We start from the raw sequence: 20,171 nt of genomic DNA on the forward strand, positions 1-20,171 counted from the left end.
ATAAATGGTGAAGAATGGATGAAGATACGGAAAATGAGGGTTCTATGATTTATGTCAGTGAGAATAAAAGAATTTTTTTTAAACTAAGTTTGAAATGGTATCTGACCAATAAAATTGAATAAAATTAACTCTAATTATCTGAATGTCTGTTGGAAACATGAGAAGGAATTGGAAATCAAAATTTGAATTTCAGATGGAAGAATGGTACAATGAAATATAAAACATCACTTTAAATTTTTAATTAACTTGTAATTTAAAGGTTAAGGAAGGAGAGATTAAAAATATTTTATGATATACGAGGCAGATTTATTGAATATGTGCTAACAAAAGGAAAAGGGAAAGTTCCAAATCAGGAATCAATGCAGTTCTGGAGAAGAGGACAATAAAGGAAGAAGAAGAATAAACACAATGGAAGAAGAAGATTACTGCAAGAGGTCCTGACTAGGGTGGTGGGGACCACTATTGATTTGTATTTTGGTTTATGTATTTTATGTTGTAGTTGATAAAAATAAAAATTATTTTTTGAAAAAGGAAGATCATGAGCTTTGACAGAATTTGTCAATGGTGTCTTCCCAAAAGAGACATGTTTTTAAAGAGTAGGAGAAATGTATAGGAGATACTATGGGGAAGCTTTTAAAAACAGTTTTGTAATAGATATGATTGCAACATGTCCTTCTACACTGAGTTACTCTGTAAATTCTCCAGTAGAAGTAAGCTCCTAATTCTTTCCACCTTTACTTTTAACTCACAAACGAGACTGGGTCTGTATGCTTGTTTCTCAGAGGTTCGGCACTTCCTGTTTGCTTTGGCTTGGTTTGATGTGTTGCAGCTACCAACCCTGGGCAGTTTTGGAACTCCTGCTCTGTCATAACCTGGTCAGCCGTAGGGTTGCCAGATGTCAGGCAAAAGGAGGACATGTCCTCCGTCAGGCAGGCAAAGATAAAAATCTTTAAAATGTCAGGCTTTTGTATATTTGATGTTATAATTTTGGATGGGAGGGGGAGACATGGAAGGACCCCCTTCCCCCTGGCTTTCCCCGCCCCCACCTGCCCGCCCACTCCGGTATTTTGAAAAAAAGCCTCCATTGAATTTATTTTTATTTTTTAACATGACTGTTTTTTGGTCAGTTCACTAAGAGACATTTATTGTCAGCTATTGTAATAAAATTGTATTGATTGTGGGTTTAATCTTGAACGATTCAAATGAAACATTCAATATACCCTCCTTTGTCCTCCTTTTTGTCTTTCTATGTCCTCCTTTTAGTACCCGTGAATCTGGCAACCCTAGTCAGCCGTAGTGTATGCTTCCAGTGTTAGGAACTGTGTGGAGGCCGCTTTGCATTATACATGACAGCCTGACCCATTTGCTGGCAAATCTGTTTGCGGGGCACGTCAGGTCACGTGCCAGCCTGCCGTCTGCGGGATTGCATGGAGAAATAAAGCTTCTAGTCATGGAGGTGCTCAGAGCTGTTTGGCTTCAACAAGTGTGCCTGCTGTTCGCTTGTTAGGAAAGAATTGCAGTGGGGGTGGGGAGAATACCTGGAATATTGCAAGCAAGAAATCTGTAAACCCCCTCAAGATCCGGTCTGGTCAGGTGACCTCACTGAATCAAACAATAGTAGCTCTGCATTCCTGCTTTTAGGTTTATGGCTTGGAACAGGAAATCTGTCTTGTTGACATCTGCTTGTTTGTTACCTGTGTATATGTTTGAGAGAGGAAGAAGAGAAAGATAGGGCGGGATTTCTCTGTCAAAGTTTTGATCCTTGTAAATATTTATATGCATTTTAGCAGGATGTCTGTGTAACTTAACACTGCAGTCACAACATGTGTTCAGCAAGAGAGTCCTGTGCACAGCCTGCTAAGAAAAGAAAAGAAAAATACCAGTACTGCAAGCATTTTACAGGTTGGGGAAATGGTGGAACAGGCCAAAGTCTTGAATTGGTGCCTAGATCAACTGTCCCCATCTGATGCTCTACAGATGCTTGAGATTAGTGTTCCTATTGCAGCTCACAATCCCCGATGCTGGCTTGCACAGGTGGAGTTTATATTGCAAAACATCTGGAGGGCGCCAGGTTGAGGAAAGTCTCTCCCTGCTCATCTGATTACCTATAGACCCCTCCCCCATTTCAGAGCACAATGGGATTACTATCCTCTGCTATAGTGATTTGAGGCTGCACTGTATGAAGGCCACATGCACTTCTGTGTCCCCCAGTACCAGCACCCTGTGTGCGATGCTGCTTAAGATCACCTTGTGCTAACTGTGATGAAGGACGGTGAGGTTATAGATCCTTTGAGTAAAATGGATAATCTCTGTTCTTTCCTCTGCATGGAAAGAGCTTCTAATTATTGTACTAACAACCAGAAGAGGATGATGTTGGCAAACGACTGTTACTCCCATCCAGATCTGCTTGTGTTTGGTTACCAGCAACTCAAAGTAGCTGATGCTAGTTGGTGGACAGCTATTGGCCCAAGCAAGCAAAACTGATGGCTTCAGCAAAGTTGCTTATGCACAGATGTCAGCACCACAACAAGCATTAGGGATTAAATTTAACAGTCTGGCCGTCTGGGGCTTGCCGTATTCAAGGCTGGAGCAGTGCCAAAAAGGCACAGCAAACCGAAGTGACCTCACGATACAGCAGCCCTTTTCTTTCTGTCGCATTGTGTAATCATAAGAACCGGGAATCCCAATTTCTCCCGTCTTCAAGCCTCTCGTTTTGGGAGGATGACAGATATATATATAATGTATAAAAATGATTAGAATTAAAAAAAAATGATAACATCACCTACAGGAGTTGCCTATGTGATGGTTTAAACTCCATGAAAGAATCTCTGGTGGTAGCATTGGGAAAGATCTTTGCCTGAATTCTCAGTGAGCCTCTGCCAGGCAGAAGATGTAATACTGGACATAACAGGCTAATCACAGAGACTGAGTATTTTTATTTATTTATTGTACTACAATTGAAATACTTGAATAATTTCTTGTTGCCCTTGCAAAGGGTGGTGTGCTTCAAATCAGAGCTCAGAAAAAAATGCTTTTTTTGGTCTGCATCTTTCAAAATCTGCCACTTTTGGGAGCGGTGATCCCGCAAAGTAATGTTTCTAGGTTGGGACTGATAGGCATATTTCCGTTGAAAAAACATGACACTGGTGTAGCCTTATTCGTGCATTTCATTAAAATGTTTTAAACAATAATAACATAACATGTGCATGAAATAAATGATACAGGTGAGTTTTCTTGAATGTACGCAACTGAATGCATTGATTTTCTTCTGTTAGTGAATATTGACTTAGCTGGATAGCTTAGTTGAAGTTCCTACCTCCGGTCAGGAGTTCCATTTCCCCCACTTTGCTTCCCAGAAGAAAGACCCAGACTGTGTAGCCTTGGGCAAGCTGCATAGTCCTGGGACAACCCCCAGAAGAAGAGAATTGTAAACCTCTTCTGAGTGATCTAGATTTTAAAAACCCTTGAAACGGTTGCCGTTAAGTCAGAGTAAACATGACGGCTTGTGATTATGAATGAATGAATGAATTCATTCAAATGCCTGTGATTATACTGAGCGCTGGAGTCTTTGCCTTTCCCCTGCTTTGGCTTTTGAATTTGCATCATATTCTGCCTCCGTGTTTACTAGTCTTAAGAACATGCTGTCCTTTTGAATCTGTGCTGAAATTCTTGTAGTGCTGAGTTTGCCACCAGGCTATTTTAGGCAGGATGCTGTTAAATCCTCACAACCCTGATTAGAAGCAAGACATGCATAAAATATTGGTGGACTTGAAATGAAATCCCTTTTTTAAAATCTTGAAATCTGATAGCTAGAAAAAATCAGCTCCCAGTGTGTTTAGCTGTAGTAAAATGTGTAATTATCCTCTGGAGCTGCAGTGTAAAAGTGTGAATTTCTTAGAAATGCCTGCTCCTTTTTAGGGCCAATTAATCAGCTGATGTGTATTATTAAGGTGTCCTGATTAGTGTAATGTTGATGAGATACAGTGATTGTTAAAAGCTGAAGCAAAGCTACTGTAAGTGCACCAGTGAACGTATTCATTTCATTGGCAAGGAGCAATGCAGAGATTTCTAGGGGCCTAGAAGTTCTGCCGTAGCAAGCAAAACAAAGGCATCTGATGAGTGACCTGTAGTCTACAAGGCTGCTGCCAGATGAAAGTTATGCCACAAAGATGTGTGTGTTTTTTTGAATAATGTGTTTATCTTCGTTTGCCCATTAGAACCGAAAGACTGATTTCAAGACAGAGGCCTTACTTTTTTTTAAATTTCACTTGGAAAATTCTGATTTGTTTCATTGACTGGTAGTCAGTACATTTTATATTTCGTTTCACCGCTCACTGTCATCACTGTCAAAAGGCAGACAGTACAAAGGAGGTTTTTCAGAGTCTTAAAAAAGCAACTAGCATGTGGACTGATGTGATTTTCTTTGGCACTTCTTTGTCCCATCTGGAGCCTCGTGGCGCAGTGGTTAAACCACTGTACTGCAGTCCAAACTGTGCTCATGACCTGGGGTTCAATCCCAGGTAGCCGGCTCAAGGTTGACTCAGCCTTCTATCCTTCCAAGGTTGGTAAAATGAGTACCCACCTTGCTGGGTGTGTGTGTAATGTGTAGCCTGCATAATTAACTTGTAAACCGCCTAGAGAGTGCTTGAAGCGCTATGGGGTGGTATATAAGCAGCACGGTTTGCTTTTTGCTTTGCTTTATTTGGCAGTTCATTGGCAATCAGATGTAAAAGGAACACTGAGATGATCACATAATACATCTGCTTCACACCCCATTGTGTGGAATGGTAAAGAGGTGTGATTTGGCTGCAACTGGACACTTCGGGCAACACTAGAGCCCTTTTAAGGAATTCACTTGAACATGATTAGGGTTGGATTTATATGGTTGTGCACATCTCCTGTCTCTGCTTTAAGCCCTACATATGTTCAGTTTAACACCTGTATAGGACGTTAGTCCTTATACCCGCAGATGCTGGTGGCTCTAATATAAGTAGGGCAATTTATCTGCTTTGGGTTTTCATTCATACCGTATGGGAGCTTTCCAGAGCGCTGAAGGCTATCTGAAAAGGGGGTGGGGTGTTCAGCACCTTGGCTAGCTCCTTTAATGTTCAGGAAAAACTCCAGAGTGGATTCACCACCCTAGTGACATTGGACCCACTAGCTTCCACTAGTACAGTGGCTGCAACCATATTGTATTTGACATAGCATAACATTGCATCTGCTAGAGTTTGCAGGATAGTTACACCCAAGTAGTCTGCATTTCTGATTGCACAACTAGTTGCACAAGTGTACCTATGGTCTTGTTTCTTGGTTATGACTTCCACTTTCAAACAAATTTTGCAGTGGCTTGCACAACGTTGAATTACAACGCTGAGCTATGCAACAGGATTTTGATGAGTTTATGATATATTTTCTACAGGCATATTCTTTTTATCTCCGTCTTGGTTGTTCAAATATGTTATTATCTGTTAGCATTCCTAAATGTCTTCTCTGTCAACATATTTAATGCATTTCTAATGATTGCAGTGTTCTGTCGATGCCCTCATGTGCTGTGAGGATGTGATGATAAAATATTTGCACAGTCTGCATTGTGGGAAGTTCCCATTGGGTAGAAAGAAAGACATTTTCTCACTCTTTTAATTTGTAAATGTGGTTTCTGTTCATGCGTAATTCCTTGGGGAATTAAATCAGTTTTTAATGAAAAATGTTGGTGAGGAAGGGCTTATCTCAGTGATAAAGGGAAGCAGAAGGCAAAAGGTATTATGAGACCAGGAAGAAGGATGTGTCATTTGTCATCTGCATAATGTGACACTCTTAAGTTTAATTTGAGCATGATTTTTTCTCCTCTGGCACACAGCATAATGGGAGAAAGACATCTTGAGTACTAGGCTCGTCAAGGAACACCTCAGTAATGTACAAGGTCACAGCAGGATGCTAAATTAGGCTTTAATTGTTGTGCCAGAAATCTTATTAAAATAGGCAAACATTTTAAAAAAGAGACCCATAGCAGTCAATGCCACTATATTTAATGTTCTAAAATGTTATTTAATTGTTATGTATGCACATATATAAGCCTGTGTTAACTCCAAAGAACCACAGGAGGTTAAGAAGTAGTGGTTCTAAACGGGCAATCTCTTTATGCACCACATTAATTTTACTCTCTTGCAACATTAGCATCTGAAAGAATTCAGTGAAATAATCCATTCATGTAGTTAACCTCGCAACTGTTGGTTTCAAAAGATTGATAGCCTGTTTCTGTAGATGTGGGATAAAGAAAGCAAGGCTCAATTTGAGCATTCCCAGTCCTGATTATCTGAACAGAAATTACATTTGCAGGAGTAGTTTGCTCTACAAACAAACAAGATTACCCTTTGGTCTGAAAGCTCTGGTCTGGGCAGGATGGGATCCGAGAATGTAGGTATGCCTAGGAGGAATCAAGGGTTTGGATATGAGATACTTCTCTGGGAGAGTGCTGTGTGGAATGGAAATCATGAGACCATAAAGCTACATACAACTTTATGTTCAGCTATCTTAAGTCTTTTGTTAATAGCCAAAAACATCTACATAACTCAGGATTATGGCCAAATGAAACTTGTGATAATCAGTGTAGGAATGTGGCACCAGTGTGTAACAATGGTTTTCATTCACATCTGCCATGTGGTCAGGATTAAGTGGTTTTTTTTTTTTTTTAAAAAAAAAGATGGGTACACTTGTGCTACCCTTGTTACACACAGACATGCTGTTTGAATATGTGGCTGACCAGCAGCTTATTTTTGTGACCAAATTTCTAGCAAACAGGGTTGTTTGTGAAAATCTGCAGTCACATAAGAAACATGTTAAAAAAAGGAATAGTGCGATTCTTACGTGTTATTTGAATAATCAGAAACACAAATAAAAATCAAAGTCATTTTGTAAAAGAAATTACAGGCAGAAATAGGAAGACATTTGTGCACCAAATGACATTTGAAAGACATAAGATCACTCCATATGTCATGGCAACAGTTCTTTACAAGTTAAATTGAGAAAAGAACTGGCTTATGGATATATGATGCATGAGAATAAAAGGAGCATCAGAGGTTCAGTCAGCATGACATCTTAGAAGCTGAGACTCCAGGTGTTCTTATATAAGGCAGAAATCCTTTAAAACAGCATATTGATTTTGTGACAAAGATAATTTTTCCATAATAGGTTTGATATTGGAGCAGTTTTCCCCCATGCAATAAATCATTTTATAAGTATGACTGAAATGGTAAGGTGGTCTAAGAAAGATATACTGTATACCACAAATTCCTTTTTCAAAAACAAATATCAAAAAAGCCTGTATATACGCAAATAAAAACCCTTGTAAAATGGCAGTGAATGTAAATGCTTTTGCTTTATGTTTTTGTCTACATATGAAAGTGTACCACATGTTATCTAAGCTGTAGAACAGGGGTCTCAGACATGTGGCCCGGGGGCCATTTGCAGCCCGCTGGATGATAGTTTGTGGCCCCCGCCTTGCCTCCCCCCCCGAAGGCCCCATGCATCCTCTGCTGTCAAGAGTTAAAAAAAGCCTCTCCTCGCTCTCTGCTGTCTCCCAAGACGGCACCTCTTGCACTCTCCTTCCGGAACTGCAGTCTGCCAGCCAGCCCACCTGTCTGCGGCTGGCAGGCTGCAGTTCCAGATGGAGGGTGCAAGAGGCGCTATCTTGGGGGAGAGCCGGTGAGCAAGGCACGCTGTCAGCCCTTTCCCCCCGAGTGCTCAAGCCACCGCCGAGCGATGCCTGAGAGCGGAGCTCGCTCCCAGCCCGTCCTTGAAGAGCGCCTCCAACAGTGCCGCCAACAGCAGCTGCTGCCACCTCCTCTTCCAGGGAAGCGGCTCTCTGGCTCTCTTTCTCTCTCACCACCCCCACCACCATCCCGTCCAGTGGCCACTTCAGTGCCTGGCGGTGCTTCCTCCTCCTCCTCCTCTTCATCCTGCTTCAGCCACCTCAGCTCTGGAGGCTGCCTGGGCTCTCCTCACAAAGTTTGCTCCCCTGTCGTGGTGGGGGTAGCTGCTGCTGAGTGTGCCTTTTTTGAGGGGAGGGGGCCTTCAGCGGAATGTTGCCAGACCTCCATGTGTGTGTGTGTGTGTGTGTGTGTGTGTGTGTGTGTGTGTGTGTGTGGTGCGCGCGTGCACGCACACACACACACACCTATGGGGTCCCTGACTCGTTCTGTTTAATTTCACACGTACCGATGGGGGCTTTTCTCCTTTGGCAAGCCGATTCTGTGAGGATTTTTTTAAAAAAAATTATGTCGTCCCTCTTCCCCCCTGCTGCTGCTGGTGGCGGCAGCGAAGAAGGAGACAGAGGAGGTCGTGGCCAGGCAGCGAGGGCTCACGTGCCCCCTCCTCCTCCTCGGAGCCCCAGCCAGGCTAAGGAAACTTCTGGGCGGCTTCCTCGGGCTCTTGCTCCTCATGGCAGAGAATTTGATGTGGCCCAGCCTCACCCAGACTCTGCCTCCAGCGGCCCCCAGGTAAATTGAGTTTGAGACCCCTGCTGTAGAATCTTGATTCTTCTGAATAAAAGGTTGAGGTGACTGCACCTTCTGGAAAGTCACTCTGGCTTAATTAAGCTGCCACTAGTGACACTAGCCTTTTTTCCTGAGCATATCTGCACGCTGGGCATGTTGTACCTTTGGTCAAAAAAATAGAGGACCAAGGCAAGAAAGACCTCTTGAAAAATCTGAGAGAAGGAAGAGCGAAGCCTGCTACTTTTGTCAGTGTGCCTCCTCTGGAATCATATCCCTGTCGAACTGGAAGGGACCCCAAGGATCATTCAGCCCAACTCTTACTCAGCAGGAAAACAAGCAATACATCCTGTTATCTCAGGTTTAATGTCTGGACAGCAATACTGCAACCTCATATTTCACATTAAAATGGGTCATTGGTTTAAAGTTATATAGATGTGGGTAGCTGTTGAGATGTGGTAGCAAAGTATTTGGAGGAGGACGCACTAAAGTTATTTGTATTTTAGTTCTACGTTATGGAAATTTCTGGTCTTTAAACATCTGCAGCTTAAAACATGTGTCTGAAAGCACATCCATTTTTCAAATACCTGTTCCTGAATGGACCCTTTTGTAGAATACAGGGTATAGTAATTATTATTTTTTTGAGGCTTTGGGCGCTGTTGTTATTATGTGTTGTCCAGTTGTTTCTGACCGTACTTACTGGAACTTTATGATTAATGACCTCCAAAAGGTCCTGTCAATTAACAATCCTCCTCAAATCTTGCAAACTTAATGCGGTGGCTTCCTGTATGGAATCAATCGATCTCTTCTACAGCCTTCAACATTTCCTAGCATGGTTGTTGTGGGTTTTTCGGGCTTCTTGGCCGTGTTCTGAAAGTGGTTCTTCCTAACGTTTCGCCAGTCTCTGTGGCCGGCATCTTCAGAGGACAGCAAACTGAGAGCACAGTTTGCTGTCCTCTGAAGATGCCGGCCACAGAGACTGGCGAAATGTTAGGAAGAACCACTTTCAGAACACGGCCAAGAAGCCCGAAAAACCCACAACAACCATTAGATCCCGGCCGTGAAAGCCTTCGCGAATACATTTCCTAGCATGATTGTTGTTTCTGGGAAATTTCATCTTTCTGTGATAAATCCAAAATACAATAGGCTCCATTTAGTAATTTTGTTTTCAGAAAGTGTTTAGGCTTAATTTCATTTAGAATCCACTTATTTGTCTTTCTGGCAATATATGCTTTCCCTATAGCTCTTTTCCATCACCACATCATTTTTTTTCACTGTCATGCTTCTTGTCCACCATAACCAGGAATATCATAGTATGGCTGATTTTAGTGTTGTTTTCCAGTAATACAGGATCTTAACTAGTTCCTTCATAGATGCCTTTTCAGGTTTTCATCTTCTAATTACTCTCCATGTGGGTTGATGATTGAATGGAACAAAAGAAACTACAGGCTGGTTAGGGCCTTGAAGACTAGAACCATCATTTGAAACAACTTTGGAGTTTGAGGATTACAGTAGCTTGTGTGCCGCACCAACCGTATTATCTCTCTAGCATGTGGTGTGCAAACTGTTCTTTGTCCTAAAATTGGCATGCTAGCTAATGCTTAAGACTCCTGACTCGGTTCCAATTTGTATAAGAAATTACTGAAAGACTGAAATTCTGTACCCACTTACTTACCTGAGATTAAGTCCTTTGAACTCAGTGGGATTTATTTCTCAGGAGATGTGTACAAAAGTATGCTGTTAAATTCCTCTGTGAAATTCAGTATTAAGTGATCATGGAAGCTTCATTTTCCACACCAAACAGTTAAAAATAAAATTAGTTCTATTTTTTTTTTTAAAAAAAAGTTCTCCTGGAGTGTTAAGGAGAAATTTACATAGATAGATAGGATATCAGCTAACATTTACCATTTGTAGAGACCTTGGGCATTAGGCTTTTAAGCAGCTTTGTACAACCGAAACTCATTTGACAGCCAGTCGCACAGATGGTGTTTTACTTTCTGTCTGAAATGTGACGCTTTTTAATTTCCCTCGGGGCTGCTTTGAGAACCTGGCCAGACTGTGCTCAATGGGTACCTTGTCTTTAGTTTCTCTGGTCTGCTTATCTGCAATCAAATTCAATCTGGTAGAACCAATAAGTGGGTACCTTGAATACAAGTTGGGGCAGATCTCTTCCATCATATATGTTAGCCCTGTTTTATTCAATAAAGACTATATCAGTAAATGCCTTCTCCCTACTATGCTGAAGTAATGAAATCCTGGGGCCTACTTTTCTGTGTGTTGGAAATAAATTTCCTCCTGTGATGACAGATACAGGCTGAAGGGAACTGAGATGGCTAATGGAAAACTTGGTAGATGATTCTAAAAAGGAGGATTGTTTTGAGAAGGAAGAAATATTGGCTTGACCTTGACCTACTGAAAGCAGAGCATTTGTATTAGCAATATTTTTAAATGAAAAACCTGTATTTCTAGGAAGTGGCATTTTGGACATAACTATCCATCAGGAAGAACCAAATCTGTCTTTGAACGTGCTAGGGTGCATATACAGTAATTCAAAGCACATATTAATCTCATTGACTCCTGTCCATCTGTCAAGACATATCGTTACTAGAATACGCCTTCTTAAAATATCAACACTCTTAACTTTATAAACATCTGTTCATAAAAGCAGTTTGCTGAGTTTCACAAATGTTAATTTTAGGTGCTTGATTACACTCCGATAAGCAAAGAGAAGTGGACTTGCATCTTGGAGCCCAGTTCAGCTTCTGCTTGAAGAAGCTGAACTGGAAAAAATCCCTTTTCTTTCTGTTCTTCATGGTCCATATGGAGAAGTGACGTCTGGCTTGTGTCCACAGTGGAGATGGCCATTATTAGGAATGCAGCAAGACACTTCATTCATGTGTCCAGTCCAAGGTTATAAGAATTGTTTCATGTGCGCTTGGGTAGGATTACATATGTTTGATAACACTCAGATGGAAGAGAAGTACAATTACATTTTGGAGCACAATTCAACTTCCACAGCTCAATGCATTTCATATCTATAGACATATAGTTCAACTAGGTTTCTCTTTTCATGGTGTAACACAACCAATGAAGAAAAAAAAAGCATATTGTGGCACCTAAAAGACTAACCAGTTTATTTCAGTGTGAACTTTATTTCTGTGTAATTCGTTTTCTCAAAAGAATGGAGTGAAATTCGTAGTCACCACATGTTTATATATAAGACAAACTGGAGGAGGGAAAACCCAGTAAAGATACAGGCTCAGAAATTGACATTCCAAAGAATCAATAGCATTATTAGCAGAGGTAATGATGAATTCTGAGAGTATAAATCACATAACCATTCTTACCATGTCAAGAATGATTATAGGAGACATAATAAATATGTACAGCATAGACAATAAAATCCATACCATATTTTATCTAGATAAACATAGGTGTGTCTTAGAACAGTGATTCAGGAGGCGCCTAGATTTTATCTGTATCATCCTCTGCTTTTAAGGCTGCAGTAAAATAACTTTGTTTATACATATGATTGTGAAGAACATGACTTATTAACGCACCATCCAAATGCAGTTCAGGGAAGGATTTTGAATGGTCCTTTTCATAGCACTAGGATATTTCACCATTTGTGTGATGAATACTAGGATAACCTAGGAAAACTTCAGGTTAAAAAAACTGGGTTGCAGAGAACAGTGGTTCTCAAACTTGGGTCCCCAGATGTTCTTGGACTGCAATTCCCAGAAATTTTGGCTAACACAGTCCCAGAACACCTGAAAACTTAAGGCTGGGAACCACTGTCTGAAGAGATGCCTAAAATAGAAGACAGCAAAGGATAATTTAGGCAGGACAATTTTGCTTTAGAATGGATCTCCTAAATTCCCATTGCTCAGTAACTCATCACAACAATAAGGAACATTTACTGCAGTCAATGCCCAAAGGAATTCTCCAGCAAGGCATTTTAATAAGGGAGGCATGAAAACATAAGTCCCTCCCATAACCCAAAGAAACAAAGGGAGAATTTCGCAAAATGGATATTCCAAAGAGTGGGTGCACTCAGCATCAGTTATGATTTTGCCTATTATAATTTATGAATATTTAAATGACGACAAAGTCAAGAAGATACACAGAAGCTTTCTATATAAACAAAGAAAAAACTCATTGTGTGCGTGCAGCTGAGATTACACCTGCCGTTAAGTAAAGGGTCATTCCTCAAGGTTACACGTTCATACCAGATGGGCAATAAATCCTGTGAACATATTTACAGAGTTTAATAGCACAATCGCTCTCCCACTCAGTAAGGTTTCAGCCAAAATGTTCTTTCTAAATATCAAGAGAATCTTTACACATAACTGAAGTTTAACACTCATACATATGGCACTGTGAAATATTGCCCCACATTTTTAAAAGGTTTGAATTCAATTTCAAATGTTCCTTTTTTTGGAGAGGGAAAATCCTGAAAATGCTTGTGCATTCTTTTAAAAGTCTGTTCAAAATTAATGCTTTCTTAATCTGATGCTCTTTCATCAACTTTTTTCATTCTAAGAGCCTTTTTTCAATGTGTGATTCCAAACCGTTGGTGATGATGCAGTGAACATAGTGATATAATTGCACGAAAACATTGGTTCTTGGATGATGCCACTAAGGGCAAGTGAAGTCCTCCTTTGTTTTCAGCTGGGATGATGCACAGAGAGGGAACACAACTCCACTGCCCAGATAATTTGCTTATCACTCTGATATATTCAAGCCTCATATCTGAAATGCAGCCATAATTCAGCTGCTATGTAGAAAAGTCTTAGCAAGACGACATGAGTGAAAGGTGGTTGTTTTTTATACGATTAATTTGTCCACCACTTCCACAGACTAACATGGCTATGCCTTCTGCAACTTGTTCATCACTGTCATTTTCAAAACAGCCATTTTTGTTATCTCAGATATTACTCAACATACGACTTTTTCTGCCTTGAGGAGATAATCTTACTAGAAATGGAAAAGAACATGAATGCTATTATGTATGACAGGCTGGTCAAGTTTTGCAGCTCTGTGAGCTGAATTTTCACCTTCAGAGCTTTTCATGTGGCACACTAGGCCCATAAATGGCCGTAGTGTACACAGAGGTAGCAAAAAGTTGAAGCCAGAAATTCCTGGGCGATTATTTCTGGTTTTCATTATTCATTGAGGATTGGTAGCAACTTAGGACCGCACTTCCTGATTGGAATACTGCAAGAAGCACAACTTCTGGTGCCCTGCATAAAGTGGGAAAACCTTTGGAAGGGAAGTACAAACTCAGAAGGCTGTGTTTTGCCCGCTGTTCACATGGCAAGTAGATTGCTACTGTTCATAGTTTGGAGTACTGTTGGCATATTCGTCAGCTTGTTGACCAAGGTTTTCCCAACTCACAGTAAAACACTAATGCCATTCAATCATTTTAACTCAAAGCATCTTGTCAAAGATCTGATTTCTTTTCTCGCTCTTATTTTCTAGGCTTTCGGTCAGGCTCACACCAACCACAAGAAAGTAGCAGCTGATGGAGAGAGTCGGGAAGAGACCTTGATCCAGGAGTCAGCCACAAAGGAGGAGTATTACATGAAAAAAGTCATGGAGTTGCAGACAGAACTAAAGCAGCTGAGAAATGTCCTGGCCAACACCCAGTCTGAGAATGAACGTTTGAATTCTGTCGCTCAGGAACTGAGAGAGGTGAGTTTTCTTCTTCCGTGATAATGCCTGATCAAAAGAGATCTGAAACCTCACTATTATACAGTGGTGCCCTGCATAGCGACAATAATCCATGCAGCAAAAATCATCGCTATACGGATTCATCGCTATGCGAAATTAAAAAGCCCATAGGAATGCATTGAAACCCCTTCAATGTGTTCCTATGGGCTTAAAACTTACCTTTTAAGCGAAAATCCTCCATATGGTGGCCATTTTAGCTGTCCGGTATGCGAGGAATCCGTCCCTGTTTTACCTGGTGGCCATTTTGGAACCGCCGATCAGCTGGGGAAAAAACATCGCTATGCCGCCTAGAGTGGTCCTATGTGATTCAGATAGGCGGGATATAAATTAAATAAATAAATAAATATGCGAAAATCGGTAAGCAAAACAGCTTACCAATCATCGCAAAGCGATTTTTCCCCATAGGAAACATCGTTATGCGATCGCAAAAGCGATCGCAAAAACATCATCTCTATGTGGATTCGTCATTAAACGGGGCGCCCGTTATGCGAGGCACCACTGTATTCTGTTCCATGTCAATTTATATGGCAGATAATTCTTTAGTTAAACACCTCAGAGACTATTCAAAGGCACTGCTCAGTCTAGCACAGTTCTTGTGGCTGCTGTGCCACCAGGCATCTACAGTATATTACATTTTAAAGCCATTTTTTTAAAAAAATACAGTAAAATAACCACCAGTAAGACTTATTAAAACTTGAGTGAATAGATCCAAATGGAGATTTAAAAATAACCGGGCCATCCATTCTTAAAGACCTTGAGGAGCAAGAATGAAATCTAATTACTTCTTTAAAACAATTAGGCAAACAGACAAACCCAAACCCCAAATCTAATAAAAGGAGCATAGTGAACATCCCTGAGGAGAGAATGTAGATGCCATGGATGAAAAACCCCTGCTTCTTATCAGACCATCAATTTGGTGTTCTCCTCCCTGAGATTTTTAGGCATAGCATCTCATTCATTCATTTATATATTAATTTAGTTTATGTACTGCCCATCTAGCAATTGCTACTCTGGGTGTTGTGCAACAACAGATATAGAGAAACATAAAATAAAATTACTATAAAACAGTCAACTATCAGAAACACATAATTTTTGTTTGAGTTCTGCCGTGCCTTTCTCCCAGAATTGAAACTCAGAATGGCTTGCAAGGAGGAAGCAAATCAGTTGATGTTTTATCTGCATTGTACCTGGAAAACTTATTTTTTTATATTATCACTAGCAGCAGCTCTTTGTCAAATGTGTAAGCAAAGGAGACTGATTACTAAGAAATGTTGGAGAGGAATATGATATTTAAGGAAGCTGATAACTTATCTTTCACACCCAAAACTCTTATATGCTTATGCTAGCCGTTGTTAGTTGTTGTGTGAAGTATGCTTTCACTTACGTGTGCCCAACCATTAACTCATTTATTACCAATGGTAATAACTTTGTAACTTTATGTTAAATTAACATTGTAAGGTACAGTGCATGTTCCCACTTGAGCACAGCACTGTGACTTGCATGGTATCAGGAATCACAGCAGAAATCAATTAATTAATTGCACTGTGATTTATGCAATTACACTTGCATATGCATAAATCTCCAGTAAAATTCTAACCACGGAAAATATCCAATTCAGAACTGTAGCAAGAGCTTTTAACTGAATTAATTGGTTGAACCATTTAATTCTTTAATTAATTGATTAACATTTAACCATTTAAATTTTTAATTTTTTAAATAAGTACCAGTTGTGCCTGAAAATACCGTAACTTAATCGTATTGCATTGGAAGATGTATGCGGAAAAAAGCCATTAAATGTAATGCAATTTAAATCTGTGGGTGTAGAAGGTGGTTCTGGAAAATATGAGCAGCATACACTATTACTTTAAACAGGATTTTCTTAACAGACGCCCAAAAGAGTAGAAAATGTGTTACTGAATTTTGGACAAATTAAGCTGCTATACAGCACATTTATGTAGAAGTTTGTATAAGTGAAATGAACTATCTTCTAAAAGTAGAAACTCTGTCCCTGGCAGGTAGTCATGCCCTCTTAATTCTGCAATTTTGCATGGCAGTAGAACGCTGAAGGGACACCGTACTGTGTCTTAGAATGTATGCTCTCCGTTGAGGCCACAATCTAGGTGTGTAATCTGCTTAGCAATGGAAAATTGCTTGCCGAAGGGGTTGTCTCTAAATAAATCCAGCATCCACAATGAGATTTACATCACACACTGGTACGTAGGATAGAGTCATTTTAGAGCATATGGAGAAAGAAAGTAATTCTTTTATTAATTTCTAATATGGCAGGAAACCGCTAATAACCAACACTGACTTGCAGTTGACAGTGCCTCCTAAAGAATGGATAATTGCAGTAATTATATTGGGTAATTTAGGTGGTACTCAACAGTTTTTCATATTGGCTGGTAAATAGTCACAGGTGCCTTTAAACTCATGGAGAAAAGGCATAGTGTGGGAAGTAATGACTGAGAAATTATGATAACGGCAAGGTTTTATAGTGCTTAAAAATTTGGAAAGGAAAAAAAAACTTTCCAAAGGCCTTTGTCAAGCAACGATGAATAAAGAGCCAGGCAAATAAAATGAGCCAGGATGAAAAACCCTATTAAATTCAGAACAGATAAAAGTACAAGTGCCCACTAGCTTTCTTAGTTTGTTTTTTGAAATACAGTATTGCTTCTTCGGTACAGTTTAATACAAAAGGCTAAACAAGGTCTGTTAAGTCTGCATTTCTGTGTCTGTCTGTCTATTGCTGCTGTCCTTTTCTCATACTCTGTCCTCATTGAAGCACTTTTTCCTGCTCTCCCATTTAAAGTTGAATACATGTAACCAAATTCATTTGAGTGAGTGCATATTTATGTGTGAAATATATTTCAGTAGTAAACTGAAATTTTCTGTAAAAGCAGTGTAGTCTATCACATTTATATTTTAGAGTACGAATTTTTGGAAGTAGTTAAGGAGGAGTAATCTTGATTTTCCTCTCCCTTCTCATGACAGTTCTGTAGGGTAATTAAAATGGGAATCAGGCAGTAGCTTTTGTATTTGGAGAAGGGAACATGGGGACTGGTCTCTAGCAACGCTTCCTTGAATTTTACTGTGCATCTTATTGCTTACCCTTGCCTTAAGGTCAGTTACCTTGTTTCTTTACATTAGCTAAGGCTGATCTGTGTAACTACCAAATACTGTTGCTGCTCATTCTTTATTTCTTGCATTGACAGAGGGACTTAGTTGATAGAGAGGTTCTGAGAAATGAAATTTGCCTTTATTTTTTAAAGTATGTTGGACTATTATTTTCACCACCCCCAGCCAGGAGGCCAATAGCTAGAGATGTTGGGAGTCCTTCTATCTGCTTGTTTGATTGTGGTCTTCCTGTTCTAAATATTCATGTTTAGATGTATTTGGAGAGGGGAAATGATATATGTGTATCATTGCAGATTTGCATTTTGATTAAATAATTACAAGTGTACCACCTTGAACATAAATCTAATGTTGGAAGCTAAGCAGGATCAAGTCTGGCTAATTCTTGGATGGGAGTCCTCAGTGACTAACAAGGGTCTCCAGGTAGGGCTAGGCAAAAATCCTGGTGGAAACCCAGGTGACCCAAAGCTGCCACTCAGAATTGATTGCATATGTCTAGAAGAGCCAAGAGTCTCACTCAGGATAAGACACCTACCTATGTTTCCAAATAATTGTAGTCAATAGATGCTAAATTAATGATTAATGATTCCCAAACTCCTGGTATATATTCAGCTTTAGTATACAGTATTAAATATATTCATGTTGAAATGGGAGAGCAGTTGGGCTTAATGTGCATCAAATACATGGAGGGAGGAGAGAGGAGAGTTCTTGGCAAGAACTGGATCTCAGTGCTAGTGGAGTTTTGCTGGTGGAGCACCAGCTTGTGGCATGGATGGGAAATGAATGCTCTCATGCCTAGTTTGACCCACTTGAGATTTGTAGGCAGAGCAGGTTGGTCAGCCATCGCTGCAAGATGTGTAACCTTAGATGAAGTAGAGATACCCTGCTCTACTTATCTTCCAGTCGAGCTGTTGGGTTCAGGCTGACAGTTGGTGATTGTTGTATTTTTAACTTGTGTATTTGGTGCTGGCATACTTGATAGGAGCATATATAATGATGCCAGATTTATTATTTGTAAAATGAGCCATACTAATACAGTGAGGGTTTTTTTTAAGAGCACAGAGTGCTGTCCTCTGAAGATGCCGGCCACAGAGACTGGCGAAATGTTAGGAAGAACAACCTTCCAAAGAGCCCAAAAAACCCACAACAAACATTTTTTTTTTAAAGAGCTTGCAGGATGTGCTACTTTTCCACACTAAGCACATTTTTTTAGAACAAGGCACAGTGTTTTTCCTGTATTCGTTGGATGTCTTCATGGTACATAAAAACAGTGTTGGGACAGGAAATATGTGCTTCCAAACCCATGACAAACATGTGGCATGGAGTTGAAACCAACTGCAATTTCTTCTCATGCTCTCTTCTCAGTTGATCCACTGTTTGGTGTACAGCAAGCCCTGAAGAAACGTCTGCCATGTAACAGGTTTTTAGATGGTGCTGGAATGATGAATGTTATAAAATCTTATCAATGGTCTATAAAGATTACTTATACAAAGCTTTTTTTGGCTGGGCTTTGGGATGGGGGAAAAGTTCTGTTTAGTTAAAGGTTATGTTTGTCACAGCAAGATGTGAAGTAGACTTCTTAGAAACACTGAAAATCATGCAGAGATCATTTTTTTGGATTGGCTACTCTCTTTTTTATGCTTTATATATAAATGAGACTTTGATGTTGAAATCCAAACACCTAATCCCCTTCTCTTGACAACGGGATGTGCTGTTAGCAGCTTCGGTTTGCAGTTCCTGGCCATTCTCTGAAACAGTGTATGAGAAACCACTTATGAGACCTTTTAAAACTCATTTGGAGTGATATCCCAACCTAGCCTATTTTTAACTTTTATATGTATTTCTGCTTGAACAGATCTGGAAGCTATAGACCTCACAAGAGCTGCTATTGCAGACTCACTCTGCAACATAGCAGAGTTGGGAATTTCTGGTAAAATTTTCTTTTTTACTATGCATTAGAAATACAGAGATCCACAGAGGAGAATAGCTACAAGTTCTTCAGAGTCCACCTCTTTTTCATTAACTGGCACTTAAAGTCTTAATAATTTACTCCGAGACATTTGTAGGAGAAATAATAAAAGTGTTTCTTTACTTACAGCTGCTTGAAATTACAGAGTTGTATATGCTGTTTTCTCCACTGCATACATATGAAAAACCAATCAAACAGATCAACAGCAAACAAACCGCTGCCACTGACTGAGGAAAGAGAGGGAAAGAAACATTCATTCGGCAGAGGGCAGGGCTCTCTTTGAATTCAAAGGCTGAAAGGAATGATTGGTTAGTGCTGGATAGACAGTCACCTCAGGCCAGAAAAGTCCCTCCTAGTCACACATACTACAGATAGCATGTGAGGTTGTAAATAAAACTCCAACAAAATGAAACTGGAGAGTATTATCACAGGAATCTATAAGAACCACCAACCTAGTTGATTTATTCAAAACTTTATCTGGGAAACATTTTCAGCACTTTTGCTGTACACATTCAGGCTGAATTTCAGGGAGCTATTGACCCACTAGCTAAAATCCAGTAACAAATCACAGCCAGGGTAGGCCTGTGAATTGTTGAATCAGTGGGGGATGGTGAATCCACTCCTCCATAAATTCCATTGATTCAATGGGTCTATTCTAGTTGCAGCATACTACGGCACTAGATCTCAGTCCCTATGTGAGATCTCAGTTCACCATCGTATATGAAGACATGCTGCAGAAGAAACTCTGCAGAATGCAGAAGTTACTCAATGAATAAACTAAATACAAAGTCTGTATTCTAGCTCCCAGAGTACCAAGATGAATTAGAGCTGGGAAAATTAGCTGCTTG

The 20,171-nt window shown here is 40.0% G+C and overlaps 1 protein-coding gene across 3 annotated transcripts in view; it reads left to right on the forward strand.

Moving 5' to 3' along the window:
• Positions 1 to 20,171, forward strand: part of BICD2 (BICD cargo adaptor 2) — a 118,029-nt gene that overhangs the window by 52,878 nt on the left and 44,980 nt on the right. For all 3 annotated transcript variants that reach the window (XM_020803843.3, XM_020803852.3, XM_020803834.3), the window contains exon 2: positions 13,971 to 14,183. In XM_020803843.3, the coding sequence (XP_020659502.2) occupies positions 13,971 to 14,183 (213 nt within the window). The remainder of the gene's footprint in view (positions 1 to 13,970; positions 14,184 to 20,171) is intronic.

The sequence above is a fragment of the Pogona vitticeps genome, chromosome 2, assembly GCF_051106095.1.
Source record: "Pogona vitticeps strain Pit_001003342236 chromosome 2, PviZW2.1, whole genome shotgun sequence".
Classification (NCBI taxonomy): Eukaryota; Metazoa; Chordata; class Lepidosauria; order Squamata; family Agamidae; genus Pogona; species Pogona vitticeps.